The sequence below is a fragment of the Propithecus coquereli genome, unplaced genomic scaffold (genome assembly GCF_000956105.1).
Source record: "Propithecus coquereli isolate 6110/MARCELLA unplaced genomic scaffold, Pcoq_1.0 Scaffold3, whole genome shotgun sequence".
NCBI classification, from domain to species: domain Eukaryota; kingdom Metazoa; phylum Chordata; class Mammalia; order Primates; family Indriidae; genus Propithecus; species Propithecus coquereli.
In genome coordinates, this window is record NW_012148618.1 from 20713487 (window position 1) to 20729375 (window position 15889).

Consider the following 15889-nt stretch of genomic DNA (forward strand, 5'->3'; position numbering starts at 1 on the left):
ACAATGCTTTCTCTGCAAAATATTATAAAGAAGTTCAGCCCATTTGTGCTTCTAACCTCAAGAATGTATTGCTTAGTACAATGGCATTTTTGTGGTATTTGGTCTACAAGAGTCTCTAAAATATTGGACATGGGACTAAGTGGTTTGCAAGAATCACAGAAACATGACTTGGAAAGGAATCTTCAAAGTTCAATTATTCATTCCACCCTTCTGCTTCCATACACGTACAAGTCATCTAAACCAGCACTATAATAGATTTTTTTAAAGCCTTTCTGCTATTAAGACAAAAAGCAATAATCCAACATAATTAAAGAAAAATCAGGCTGGTGGCAAGAACAGTTCATTACAGAAATTGGAACTAGTTAAGTAAGCAAGGCGTAATTATTAATGGCCCAACAGCAACCTATAGGGAAGTCTCTACTGATAAGGCACATGGCTATGTCCTTAACAATGTTGTGTTCAATATTTTTATTACTTAGACCAGTGATTCTTAATCCTGGCCACCCATTAGAATCCCCAAGGGAGCTTTAAAAAAAATGCATGATTCTACCCCCAGAGCTCCTGATTTAATTGGCCCATTGGTTTAAATATCAATGAAGATGCACAAGATATGCTCAGTAAGTCCACATATGATACAATAATGAAAGGGGTAGTTTAATACAGAGTGTCTCTTATGTGCCAAGCCCTATGACAAGCAAGGTACAGAAATAAATGTGGCACAGTCCTTGTCACTAACAATAAAAATGGAATTAATATTAGATTAATAGACATCAACAATCGCTGAAAAGATAATGCAATCTTAGACTGCATTCATAATTCTTTCTCTACTTCAAGATAGTCAAATAACTTCTAGAATACTGTGTTTGACTTTGGAGAACCCACTTTAAGAGGCCATGGAAAAGCTAAAGTTCTTTGAAAAGAAAGTGAATAGCACGTGATTATACTGGAGATTAGTCTACTCAATGAATTCATGTTTGATATTTTCAATACAAATATCAGAAGGGTGGTCACATGAAACAGGAGACATGTTTGCTCTGCTTTGGCCTCCAAAGAAAAGCTAAAACTAATAGATAATAAAGCAAGGGAATATCAATTTGGCTCAATTGATGGAAAAATTGTCTAATGACCAAAACTATCCAAATACAGAAAATGGTGTTTGGGGAGGTAGTGAGTTCCCCTCCTCTAGAGGGATATAAGCACAGATAGGATACGTAGTTGCTTAGAATTCTGTACAGAGACTTGGATGGGAAATTCTGGATGGGAAAGCTTTAAAGGATAATTCCATACTGAGATTCCACAATGAACTTAAGCTAACTTCCTTACAGTACCAGCAAAGTCAGGTTTTTCCTTTGGTATAAAACAACCCTCTTCCCTGAACTTTTGGACAACTGGTGCAGAATGTCACCATCTACAACGTATCTATTAATAGATGGCACCTGAACGGCCACACGTGTAAGGATGTGGGCTTGATTCACAGCAAGCTTGACACCCAAGAGCACACAGAAAACACAGATCAGGGCTGCTAGAGATGTGAAGTCAAGGGTATCAGCAACTAGAGATTGAAATCACCAGTCTACACATATAAGTCAGATTACTGTCTTCTGCTTAACTCCTCAAAGAAGAGTCTCTCACTATTCAAGCCAGAGCATTCTTACAAAGCTATATACACATCCTTACAATGACAATTTTACTCACACATGCACATTCATGCAACACACATACATTTATACATATACATATGTAGCCCCTAACCAACTCCTAGGATCATTTTTAAAGTGTCTTCACATTTAACTTTAATGCCTAAGTAACTTACTTTTATAACAAACCTGCATCATGTACTCTTGATAATTGCTATAAGAGTAGATTTTAAGTGTTCTCACCACAAAAAAAATGACATGTATGTAAGGTAATGCATATGTTAGTTAGCTTGATTAATGTACACATTCTGCAAAGTACACATATTTCAAAACATCATATTGTATACTATAAATATCCATGATTTTTATTTGTCAAAAAAAAATCACATAGAGAGTCAGATATGAAATGCAACAGTAATCTAAGCACTGGTTTCACAATGTTGGACATGAATCTGAGACTACATTTTTATGTGAGTGATTTGATTAATCTTTCAACTACAAAATGTAAAATATGATAGTTACCATCTTTTAGCAATATGATTCACAGAACTAGACTATTTGGTCCAGTAAAGAAAATTACAAAACAAGATTAGAAACCACTTTGAGACGGTTGGGGTTAGTGGTTTTTCTGTTAACCTCTCTATTGTTACTGACTTTGTCCAATTTCATACACATAGTTGATTTATGGATTGCTTTCATACACTATTTGCCAACGAAGGAAACTGCATTTGTACTTCTCTCTTATCAAGGAATTTACTTTTCTTCCTACTCCATGTTTTCGCTTCTCAGTCTTACCTTAAATTTATTCCACTATAGCCAATCTATGATAGAGCTCCAAAATTCTACTGCCAAAGATTGCTTATTTTCACTCTTCTAATTCCAATTACATATTGCTTGAATGCTTTTCAGTTTTGTGCCATTGCAATGAAGAAAATAAAATTAAAAATAAATAAATAAGCCGAATCTGTGTGGTTTTACTTAAAATTTACTTCACAAAGCAGATGGAATGGGAACTAGTTTAGGAGGATGCTGAAATTGCCTCCAACCTGGAAAAGGTAAATAACAGACACCTTAGAGTGTTAGAGTTTAACTGGACTCTTTAATTACTTTAATGTGCTGTTTTAGAACATTTAGGAATAGGAATGCAGAGGCTAAAAAAAAAAAAAAGATTAAAACAGTCAAGCCAAATTAAGGAAACAAGAAATCAGATAAATGTTCAGCCAAGGAATAACACTGTTTAAACAAATCAAATGTCAAAAAGATAAAATATTTATGCTTTTATACTCTTGAATCCAGAAAGAAAACGAATTTGAGAGATGTCCAAGAAATATCTTTTCTCCCACAAGTAAATTATTTACAAAGAAAAAATAAAAACCTCTGTCATATTGAACTTAGAATAATATACACAGATAATAACAGCACACAAAACAGAAGTCATTTTCAATGTTTGCTAAAAAGCCATTGTTACTATGGTGATGCCCCAATACAAAAAAGCAACAACTAACAACCAGGAACACATAACAAATGCAAGTGACTGCCGCTTTCCATGACTAATTCCAACTTGTCCCACTGCCTGTCATCATCTGTACTCTTTGGTTGGTGCACAAATTGCTATGCTTATCAGGCCTATTGGTGAGGCTCTGTGGCATGTTGGCAGTGTCACTATGCTGCTCGAGAAGAAAAGAAAGAGAAATCCCATTTTCCTGTCAGTCCGAGGATTAAAGCAGAACTGCGATGTGTCCCAACATGTTGACATCCCACGATTCTCCCCAAGAAAATATTTAGGATTTTACCTTTCCATGGATTTTATGTACGTACCTCAAAAGCCAAAATCAGTGAGAAGACTGATTCAAAAATTCTTTTCCAAATTTCAGTGAGCCTAAAAGCTTTTATACTGTTTCTCTCCTTTTTATTGCAAATTCTTAATTGAGTAGGCATAGAGCCTACTTTTCCCTGTTTTTACAAGTTTTTTTTTTCCTGGCCTCTGACTTCCAAACCTCAACTTTTTTAAAAAATTAAAAAAGCTTTCTTGAGGTCCTCCAGTTACTTCCTTCCGATTAAAGATGCATTTCCATAACCTCATGGGCACCTACCATTAGACCTGGTTAAACACTTCCTCTCTCCTGAGATGCTCTACTCCCCAAGACTTCCACCCCACTGTTCTCTCTTTGTTCCCAATCCTCACCACTCTGCTCCTTCTTAAGCTCCTTCCCTCCCACTCTCTAACTATCCGTGACTTCCCACTCCCACACCTCCCATCTCAGCCATCACTCCTTAATAAGTTCCATTTTTTTCCCAGCTTTAAATATCTCCTTCCAACAGCTATTCCTAAATCTACAGCTCTCACCACATTAAGTTCTGTTCCATATAAACCTGGGCATTTCCATTCATTGTCCCCTGTTTAATAGAAATGTATGGATATGTAGCCTACTTAATATGGAAAGCAAATAAAGTCCCTTTTCACTTTGTGACTCCCCGGCTCCTGACAGCCTGTTACCTCCTATTTAAATTCTTATAAACAGTCTGGTCTCACCTACCTGAGCTACAAATTTCCATGACACACCTTCACCTCAAATTAGGTCTGATTACAGGATTTTGTTCAAGCCTCTGCTTGCTAACACTGATGGTCCAAACAAGCAAACAAAGCTGGGATCATTTCCTAGGTAAAACTTCCTCAAACACTTTCACTCACATTGTGCTCTCCTTTCCCTAACATTTACAGGCCACAATTAGAATTTTTCATCACTTTTTCATTATAGCCTATTATTAGGTTCATTCTGGTGGGCTTCTCTTTCTGAGTAAACTGTATATGCTCCTTGAAGGTGGAAAGCAGAATTTGACCCCCTTTCTTAATAACCCCAGTCACACTTAACACACTGCTAGTCTAAGCAGACAGGTTCTTCTAGTATGCACTTTGGGACCCCCCCTAAAAATACCTTGTCCACACCATTTCCTTTTATCATGTCCATACCATGTACTTTTATCCTTTTGAGCTTTATACGCTTTTTGTACATTGCCTCAAATCCTTTCTGGAAAGTAAATAAGGCAACAAACATGCATGTTGTTGGGTAGAGAACAGGTACCTTGTGAATACTGAATTTTGAGAATCATTTTTATTTCTATAAAAAGGGGACAATAAATCATCTATTTGCCCACACACACAGGAACATGGAATTTCACTGTGAGGCCAGTCTTTTCTCAGAGAAACACAGACACATCATTACAATGCAGGCCTAAAGAGGTCCAGTGACCATCTAAGCTCACACACTCAGAATGATGGTGGACCATATTTTTCTAGTCCACGCTCAACCACTTAGATTCGGAGTTAAAAGAAAAAAGAAGTGACTGTGGAAGCATACGAAGCCCTGTTTAAATGGGTGTGAGGGAAATGAAAGCAGTTTATGTTGAAGGAAGTCTTAGCAGCGTTGCTGTAGCACTGCCTGCTGGGCTTATTGCACTGAAGGAACATTTTGGAAAACCCAGATTGGCGTTGCTCTACCGATCGCAAATATCATGAGAGGAACAATAGATCCCATTCAATAACTATGATACAACAAGGCATTTTAAGATTCTAGGAATCAATTATAGTGTTAGAATCATAATTTTTGGATGGGAGGCCTTCTTTATAAGCATGCAAAACTATCTGATTAAACCTTCACCAATGTATATAAACTTGTGCACTTCCTGAAAAGGATCAATAATTCAGCTCAGGAAAAAAAATTCCTTAGAAACTTCTCATCTACCTTTGCACCTGAAATATATTCAGATAAAATTTATTAAATGTTCAGCTTTCCTGAAGTTTCTGAGTTTGAGGCAGGATAACTTTCTCATCACTTAAATGAGTTCATCCCCCTTCTGAAATTCTGTTTACGTTCAAGAGAATTGAATGGAGACCGTGCCCAGGCCTATGTGAGAGGAAGAGAGAATAGGAACCACTGGGAACCAATGTTTTCCATCATCATTTATTTTTAAATGAAGTCAGAAAATACCTACAATTAAAGTAACACTTTTTAGGACAATTGACATCAACAAGTTTTAATACAACTACAACTGTTGTCACTACTTCTACCATTCACTTTGAGATCCTTTTACAAAGGATGATGAGTCTGGCTGTCTGGCTCACTCTCACAATTTTTCTAACATTTTGAACATTAACACATTTTAATACAACTATTTTCATTACTTCTATTATTCATTCCTATTATTAACCAAGAAAACTTTGAACTCCCTTCCAATGGGAATAATAATTCTAGCACTTGGCCCACTCTCTCTTCACTCTCCAATCCCATTTTGTTTTCATGTGTTAGCAATCTAAATCCCTCTTGTAATTTTATGTTTCCCACTTTCCAGTTCCCACAATAGCATGTCTAATTTACCAATTAATTTTACTTAGAACCATTAACTGTGTCTTTTGCTTATGTTCTAAGCCCTTTATCTCTCAAAAGTGCTTTGGATCATTTTTAAGCCTGTACTATGTCCTACAATGTCCTTTGCAGCTTTAGGGTTTGCTGATAAATGAAGGTTCTCTAGGTATTGAAACATCTTCCTTCAGCCATCAAAGAGAAAAGTTTGCTTGGCAGGCTTAATGTTTATAGAAATCACACCATTTGTCTGAGTTTTGTGTATCTTTTTCTCTCCAGTTCTCATCTACAAAATCTAAGGGTAAGATTTAAGGTTATTCTTAGCTCCACATGGTTAAAATTTTGTATCTCCTTTACCTACCTTTGTCTTTAGAGTATAAAAACTTTACCAGTGGGTATGGGAGGGAAGGAGATGAGATTGAGGTTTGTTTTTTTTGTTTGTTTGGTTGGTTGGTTAGTTGTGTTTTTTTTGTTGTTGTTGTTGTTGTTGTTCTTTGTTTGCCAAAATTGGTCAAAAGAGTAATATGCTATCATGGGAAAAATGTTTTTGAATATGGCCAATCTGAATTAGAATTCCAGCTTTGCCACCTTTTAGTTGTGTGACTTAGACAAGTTACTAAATGGAGCCCCATCTCCTTCATCTCGGTGGGTTTTGTGGAAGATTGAAATACGTGTCAAGCACCTGGTACCCAGCTGGATTCACAGCTATGTGAATAGGAGCCATTATCCAGCTGTGTGACCTTGAGCAAGTCACTTAGGTGAAATCTCAATGTTTTCATACAGAAAAGTGAGATGATAAAAGTACTTCATGGAGTTGTTGTAAGATTAAATAAGTTTAATACAGTAAAGTGCTTATAATCATGCCTTTTATAGGGTAAGCACTACATGTGTTGAGCTACCATTATTATCACTATCTTTGTTATTGTTATCACCATTAACCATATGTCTGTTGATATCTAAGCTGAAATTGTAGGAAAATCTCCTGAACTCATCAAACATTTTACACAGAGTAGGTAATCAGTAATTTTCTCATTGAATTATTATCATTATGATATGGCTTATCTGGGAAGGGGGCCTCTACTCCCACAATCATTTCATTGTTAGTTCTCTTGTTTTGGGTGCATTGCTTTCCCTACTGTTGCATCATCTGCATAATTTGTCAGCAACTTCCATACCTTTGGTATCACAAATTTGCTCATTTCTTGGCATAACATCTGCAGCAAAAACAAGTTTAGCTAATTTCTCAGTATCTTTTTAACATTACTATTACCAATACCTTACTTCATCCAATGCTTCATAGGGAATCTAAAATTTATTGTAAGTACTTGCCCATAGCTATGTCAGGTTTAGAGAAAAATCTACAGAAAAGGCTTAGCACAGGGCCTGGTATATAATAAGCATCTAATAAATTTAGCTAATCTTACCATTATCAAATATTTTATGTAAATTATTAAATTTAAGACTTTACTAAATAACTCTATGAGGAAAATTATCCCCCATTTCATAGGTGATATAACTTATGCTCAGAGAATTAAATAGATTGAGATCATAAGGTAGCAATAAGAGAGAAAGGAAGGATTCAAACTATTGTTCATCTTATTCCAAAATACTCATTCCACTACATTCGATGGTACTTCACCATTTGTCCTTTCATCTTTTTTATAAGTTTCAATTTATTCCCATTTCCTTTCCAGGCTGTCGGTGGAAACATTACTTCTTCAATTATTGTGAGCATTCTCCCTGGGATCTCTTGGGGTCCCTCCAAATCCATTTCCATTTGGGGTGATATTCTTTAAAGCTGGACAAGACTGAGCAAAAGGTCGCAGGCCGCTGCCTTTCTTAAAAGGATATTCCATTTAGGAAGTTGTTTAAAAAAAAAAAAAAGCTTAAAATTAGATAGTCATAGGTTCAAATCTCAGTTCTGCATAGACTAGTTCATAGGGTCATTGTATGTTATTCTACTTTACTCCTTACAACAGCTCAATGAAACAGGTACTTTGATTATCCCCAATTTGTAGCTGAACAGACTGAGGCTGAGAGAGGCCCTACAGCTCACTGCATGGCCAACCATCCTGCTGGGAGTTCCCAAATCAAGGCAACACAGCCAGGTCTGGTGAGGGCCCCAGGATCCTTCTGGGAGCCTAACAGGTGCTCATTGCCTCTGAGCCACAATAGTGCTCATGACATCTAAGATAACTGTGCCCTCTGCTGCTCTGTAGCTTTCCTTTGTCGACTTTTGTTATCACTCTTGGTTTTGCCAGTCCATAATGGATTTTATTTTATTTCTTGGTATGTTTTAATTCAGAGACAGACCTGCCTTGTGGCCAAAGGATACTGTTCTACTGCCTTGTCCTTATTCAAGAAACCAGCATAAAACAGCTACAGCCACATATGTGTGTGCATTTGTTCAATATCATGAAAGTTCAAGAGAAAACCATCCCTGTATCATAAGCATATTTTTACTTTTAAAAGAAAGAAAGATCTGAAGCAATTACAGCAAATCGTTAACATCTATTCAATCCGGGTGGTGGGTACATGGTGTCATAATATTTCCCATACTTCTCTGTAAGTTTGAAATATCTCATAAATTAAGTAAAAATAACTGTAAATAGAAAAGACTGTATCATCTTACAAAACACACAAAAAATAAGGCTTTCCTTATAGGGCTACTACTTACAGAATGAAAATACTTGTTATACTTGTTATAAGCTGGAAAGTAGTAAGCGTAGCCAAGTGCTTATGCATAATTACCCCATAGCAGATTAGTTATTACTGGGACTGTTTTCCCTCAGGTCTTAAAACATGCACATATCTCGTCCTCTGATTTGGGATTTAATGGTCAAGGCTTTCAAGGGTCATCCTCTACAGTTAAAGGACTACCTGTAAAATGGATGGAAAGGTGTGGGCCAAGTCTGGTGTTGAGCAGAGGGGCCATATGTCAGGAGGCCACACAGAGTGGCATTTATCATCTTGGGGAATTATAGTCCCTCCCTCTCCCAGGCAAAGAAGCATGTTTATCAGCCTCCTGAGAGGGATTTCTTCTCTCAAGAGCAGACTTACTTTAACCAAGCTTACAAAGTGCCAATATACTGTTTTACAATGAGAAATCTGTCATGGAGATAACATACTGAATCGCTGTGGGGAAACCTACATTGAAAATCAAATTATAACCCAAGTTTGCATAACTAGCACAGCATGAGAAAAAAGGAGTTGTTAGCTACCTCTGCTGAATATTAATAGTATCAAGCAACAATAGTCCAATGCATCTGTCTCCATATATGGGAAAGACCTGCCAATAAGAACAAAATACTAAAAACTCCGTTAACCAAAATTCTCTCTCCTCTGGCCAGTGTTTAATGGACATTGCCAAATTTGCCCCTGTGACTCTCATATTTCTGTGCTTCAATGGCCATCAAACCCCTCTTTGAATTGAGATTTTCTTTTATTAAATGTGCTGGTACATTTAATCATTTAACAGGTCTGATAGGCCACATGTCACCTACAGAAGCAATTCTACAAGTTATTTATCTTAGCGCTTAGAAAAGATGCAATAACTTAGGTTGAGTCATAAAGGATAAGATCTCTATGAGGGCCCATGACATAATTAGCAAAGTTGTTCACTAATGTATCCCAAATTCCTAGAACAGTGCTAGTCACTTAGACACATAACAAATATTTATTATGTAAATGAAGAAAACTCTCATTTTAAAAAAAAAAGTTCAGTACAGGCTTAAAGCCCACACACTTAAACTAATCATTCTCACCTGAATAGAATCATTCAGGACCTGGGAACTTTCTCTTACATACGCTTTTCCACATTCAGCCTGAGTTGCTTAGAGAAAATCCCCAAATGCCATTCACTGACCATTGGCTACTATCGCTACTTCCATCACCAAATATGACCAAAAAGGCCAATTTTCTTATTATTCCTGTGTGTTCTACTACCCAAATGGGCAGCAAAATGAACTAAGCATCAATTCTTCACAAAGAAGATATTTTATCATCTCCCCATGCCCATAAGCATACCAACCACTCAGTGCAGGAGAGAAATAAATGTGTAAACGTTACTAAGATCTGTATTTATGGAAATGCATGGCCCCTTGCTATTAAAATGGGCCAACAAAGAAAGTTTTTAGAGAGGTCATAAAGTTCTAGAAGACATCAATCCCACTGTCCTTAAGGTAAGACCTACCCCAGCATGTATGTGCTATGTGTGTTTTACTCACTGCGTACTGGAACTTTTCATTATATTCTCGGTCATTGGCTTTCACTATCCGTTCCACTTCTAAAGAGAAAGAGAAATCAGGTATAAAATTAAATTTTAGGCCCAAAGAAACATATAATTCATTAAAAAAAAATCACTTAGGTTACTTCGATTGTTGTCAAAGTTCCAAAAATTCTTTCCTTTGAAATTTGAAGGGCATTGGCTTTTTCCAGCCTAAATGTTGGAACAAGTGTTGGAAAGTCCCAAAATGGAAAGCTGAAATATTTCTCATTGTCTTTCTGATGCCAACCATAAAGCAAAACATTATGTGTCTCCAATTTCTACATCCCTTCAGCTCAGCAAAGACCCTTTCTCTTAACTTCCCGTAGTTCCTAAAGGAGAAAGAGCCACTGAAAGTCACATGCACCCTGGGAAGGAATTTTTTTTTTTCTTTCGCTACAAAGTCACAAAATATTACATAGCCAAATAAATGCACACAGAAGTGACCCAGTGAGGTCACTGACCTTATGATCATAGAGCCAAAGGTGATATTTGTAAGCAACCCAGGCATAACGAGAGGAATGCCACATGATCAGGAGACAGATCTGCTTTTAGCTGGAAGTGACCAAAGAATAAAATCTCTTCTGAAAGCAAATGCAAACAACAGTGAAAATAGCAATATAAAAGGACAAAAATCCCAAAGATTATGACAGTGCCGAAATAAAAATTTGCAGAAAGCAGGAAAACACAGTGCCCCAGAAATACCAGCAGAGCATGTTTGTAGTAAGGGTAACAAGCTCTTGCTCCATGTTTACTGGAGAATTCCTACCAGAGTCGACCAAAGGTTTATGATGGAATGATGAAATCTAAGGGAAGAAAGTCAGCAAAGTAACCACCAGATGTCCATGCTGGACATCAAGAAAAGCGATATGACCATCTCACCTAGGATTCCCTTAATCCCACTGGGATTCAACTGGGTTCTCCAACTGGGTAAGTGACATGTGGTAAAGATGTAGGGACTGGGATAAGAGTCTGAGCCTACAGAAGGCACCTCAACCACATAGAGAAAGGATATTGGATGGTAGAAAGTAACTTGGAGACACGTTAGGGATGGAGAAGGGAAGAGCAAGAGGAAAGTGAAGAGAAGAAGAGCTGAAAGTAGAAAGGAGATGAGGGAGATGAAGGGGGAGAGAAGAAAAGAAGGAATATATTTTAGCACCTGCCCCTACTTATACAAGGCACCATGAATTGTAAGAACTAATTTTTCCCCAAAAGTCCAGGAGGAATAGAAATGTCTACATAGCCCCCCTCAACTCCCAAGTCTGAAGGTCGCCTCTAAGGAGTGCTCCTGGCAAATGACACCCTGCCTTAGGTTACAGTTGAGTTTCTACTATTTGAGAGTGTTTTGTCTATTTGGTATCCACCTATGTGGTTGCCTTCTTGCCTATCTAATAAAGTCAGTTCCCTGTGATTGCTCCTGTTTTCCTGTCTGGCTCAGCTAATTGCTGATAAGAACAATACTGGACTGATGTCAACAGCTGACGACACCTGAGTGGGCTTGCTCCTAATGTGTATAACTCTGAAATCCAGAACCCACCAGGAAGCAACCTCTCAACCACCTGAAAGAAACATTTCAAATCCTGGCTATAAAATCACCATTCTCTCTTTCTTGCTGATTTCCCCCCAAAAAGAGTAGAAATACCAAAGCCCAAAATGGTACTTAGGAGGGTAAAAGAACTTAAAAGCTTAAAAAGCTAAATAATTATTTATATAGCTCTGCCTTAACCCAGAAGTAGTAAAACTGCTGGCAAGAAAATAGTGAATATTATTGGGGGAGGGTGGATATTTCTGCATGGCAAAAGGTTAACCTGCTGCATCTAATTTATAGATGAACTTTAGCAGTGAATCAAAATCAGATATGCTAATTTGTATATTAATTGACTTTAGCATAGATCACATACATTCAGATGGTGATCCTTTTTAAATTTCACACTTGTATGAAGCACATCCAAGAGCAGAATTCTATAGCTCTGTAACTAATTTTATCCACTCCAACACCAGAATCTTGACTTGATGAGCCACGTAGGAATCATCATGTCCAGCATCTGCGTGTAACCACACTCCACGAGGATCGGGACTAGCCCTTTCCCGAAGCAGCCAAGTAATTTCTATGGTAGGTCAATTTGGATCCTTCTCTGGGTGTCCAAATTGCTTTTGCACTACAAGACCTGATTAGAGCCAGGAAATCCTCCTTTTCTTCTAAATCCTTGTTATTAAGCCACAATCTTTGCTTCTGTACTTCCAATAATTATCACCTTTCTGAACTGAGTCTTCATGGATTAATTCTGGCAGATTTTACATCCCTTCAATTAAGCTCTGCAAAATTTTGACTTTGGTTCTAAATCTCTACGGTTTTATACCTTTAACCTGACTATGCTAGGTCTGAATAATCTTTGTGGAGATTAACTTTTTTCCATGTGCTACCATAGCGCATGAGGGGATATAAACCCCTCTTGGCAATAAGTCACATCCTGCAAAAAGAGGAAGCTGAAAACAAATCCCCCATAACAACTCCCACTGAGAATGGCTCAGAGGTTCCATGACCTAATGCCTGATATTTCATAGGCATCGTGGGACACTTCCAGATGTGAGAACGAAAGGAAAGTAGTCACCAAGGGGCTTATGATCTACCATATAAGCTCACTCCTGCACAATTATCACTGAGTTTGTCCAGTTCCAAAAAAGAGTAAAGTGATACATAAAGATGTCTAAACTATAGTAAGCCAACATGTTTCAAGTGGCGGGAAAGAGTTAAAAGGGCTACCCATTTAAGATGGCAAACTAAGTATGCCTTTTACCTCCCTTCCTTCTCAGGTCTAACTGAAATTATAGAAAATATGTTTTTTAAAAAAGAATAAAAACATAACAGTGCTGGAAAACAATAGTGGCTAGCAGAGGTTTATAAATTTTGAAGAAAGCCTAGAAAATCAAATAGAAAGCAAATGGGATCACTATGGCTGAGAAAAAAAGATATGAATAACTCCAGCCAAAAGGATTAGAAGAGAGATCTTCCCAGTGGAGCCCCAGAGCAGCTCCAAAGTCATAGTTGGTAAACATAAACTGAGACTATTTTTACAGATAGGGTGACAGTCCCACTTTACACCTATTATCTTGGCAAAATACTTACTCGGGTCCCTTTTCACTCTCAAAAGTTTGGATGATTAATTATATGATCACCTTACTTATAGAATACCATCAGAGTAATCAAATAATAATTGAGCCAGTTGGGCCCTCCCACATTCCCTCCTTTGCCCACTAAAGAGAGTAGCCAATGTGCCAGAGGAGAAAACCAAAGGTGGGTGTTTGGGTATAAGAGAGAAGCAGCTCTGACCCTCCATGGCAGCTGTAGCAGACTCTACCCCTAGTAAAGCCTGCCTCCCTGAAGTGGTTGTCGGATTCACCAGACTGCAGGACTAACCAACAGAAAAGACTCTCTGTTGGCAGATTGCTTACTAGGCCTTCTGTTTGAAAGAGAGGCATTGCAGGGAAAAAGACTGTCACAACTGTACTAATCTATCTAGTCCTTCTTAGATAAAGATATTCTGAGGAAAATGAAAGCACAAAAAAGAGGGATCCAAGGGGAAGAAATAATCCTGAAGACAGGTAGGGAAAAGTACCGCAAAGATATTTAAGAAAACGTGGCATCCATGAAATACGAACAAGCTGATATGAGCAAAGAAGACAAAGAAGAAGAAAGAGTTCCTGGAAATTAAAAATATTTAATGGACATACTGTAGAGTAGGATGGACAGGATGGAAGATAAGATTGAAGAAATCTCTTAAAATATATATCAAAATGACAAAGAAGAAGAAAATGTGAAAAGAAAACTTAGGAGAAGGGAACATAAACAATGGATAGGAGAAAATAATCAAATAAATGGAAGGAAATTTCCCTGCACCAGAATAAGACATAACTCTTCATTGTGAAAGGGCCACCACGTGCCAATCAGAATGAATGAAAATGGACCCACAGATCTTCATAAAATTTTGAGCCCCAAGAACAAGCAGAAAATTCTAAAAACTTCCAGAGGGAAAAAAAAATGGTTATCCCAAAACACAAGAATCAGATCAACATGAAATTTCTCATCAGCAAAAAGGATGCTAGAAGACATTGGAGTGAAGCCTTTCAGTTTTAAGGAAAAATGTTTTTGAGTGTAGAATTCTATACCCAGCCAAATAATCAATCAAGTATGATGGAGAAATACAAACATTTTCAAACATGCAAGAGTGTTTACATATACAATCATCTCCAAAACAACTACTCTAGAATGTACAACAGGAAAAATAATAGTTTAAATTTTAAAAGTAGAGCGGAAGAAAATATAGATGCAAGGGTGATGATCAACTGGAGTCAAGATGGATAATAAAAATGCATGGCATAATGTCCCCACACACCTGCTTCAGGTGGGCCACAAATTCTACAGAAAAAGGGAACTCCTGTCTGTTGCCATTTATTTCACAAAATCTGTTAGGTAATTAATAATAAACTAATATCTCAGAAAAGTACAATTATTACTAGTTCTTGGCTCAGACATTAATTTCTCTAAGAAATACTCATGAAGAAGTCATTGTTTAATATAAACAACATAAAGTGAGTTTTTTAGAGCTGTGTTTTGTAACAACCCTAAGGATATCATCCCAAAGCACAATTCAGATGGGCCAGTGATAGTGTCTGTACTCATTCTCTGCTGATCCAATTAATTCCAGGAATGTATTTTAGGATATTCAAATGAATAAATAAGCTATACGTCCTTCAAGCAATCAATCTAATTATTACTTCTCTCAACTGCACTTGTGCTAAATACTATGTGACCATGAGATTGAACTTTCTGGAAATTACCTGGAGAGCTGCTACACTGTGTTGCTAGCTGAATACAAGACCCATAGAAAACAGAAGATCAAGTTGGTAATGGTGTTAGCATCATTTTGTGACAGGTAAGGAGCCTCACAAAGACATGTGCTTAGATGGGAAGGATGTCATCCTTCATCATTCCAGTGATCCAAGAGACTAGCCATCAGCAGAGGCAAGGTTATCTTAGACACTTGTTTGGAATCTGCTCCAGAATATAGAAAAGTAGGCAGTTAAGCCCTCAAAGTCCAACTCTATATAGGATGATAGAAATAGCCTACACTCCCCCAAAATCATAAAAGCCAATATAATTTGATGTCTTCCTCAACCAAATAGAATATCAATGAAGCACTCACAGAATGCTTATCTTTGAGTCATGTGCTTCCAGTTACATTCCCCAAGATAACTAAATAAAGATATCTCGAGGCCAGGTGCGGTGGCTCACGCCTGTAATCCTAGCACTCTGGGAGGCCGAGGCGGGCGGATTGTTTGAGCTCAGGAGTTCGAAACCAGCCTGAGCAAGAGTGAGACCCCGTCTCTACTAAAAATAGAAAGAAATTAATCAGACAACTAAAAATATATAGAAAAAATTAGCCGGGCATGGTGGCGCATGCCTGTAGTCCCAGCTACTCGGGAGGCTGAGGCAGGAGGATCACTTGAGCCCAGGAGTGTGAGGTTGCTGTGAGCTAGGCTGATGCCACGGCACTCACTATAGCCCAGGCAAAAGAGTGAGATCTGTCTCAAAAAAAAAAATAAAAATAAAAATAAAGATATCTCAT

At 37.6% G+C, this 15889-nt stretch overlaps 1 protein-coding gene across 1 annotated transcript in view; it reads right to left on the reverse strand.

The window, feature by feature from the left end:
- ATP8B4 (ATPase, class I, type 8B, member 4) overlaps positions 1-15889 on the reverse strand; it is a 233774-nt gene that overhangs the window by 205290 nt on the left and 12595 nt on the right. Inside the window, exon 2 of the mRNA XM_012649186.1 lies at positions 10225-10283. Within this exon, the coding sequence (XP_012504640.1) occupies positions 10225-10283 (59 nt within the window). The remainder of the gene's footprint in view (positions 1-10224; positions 10284-15889) is intronic.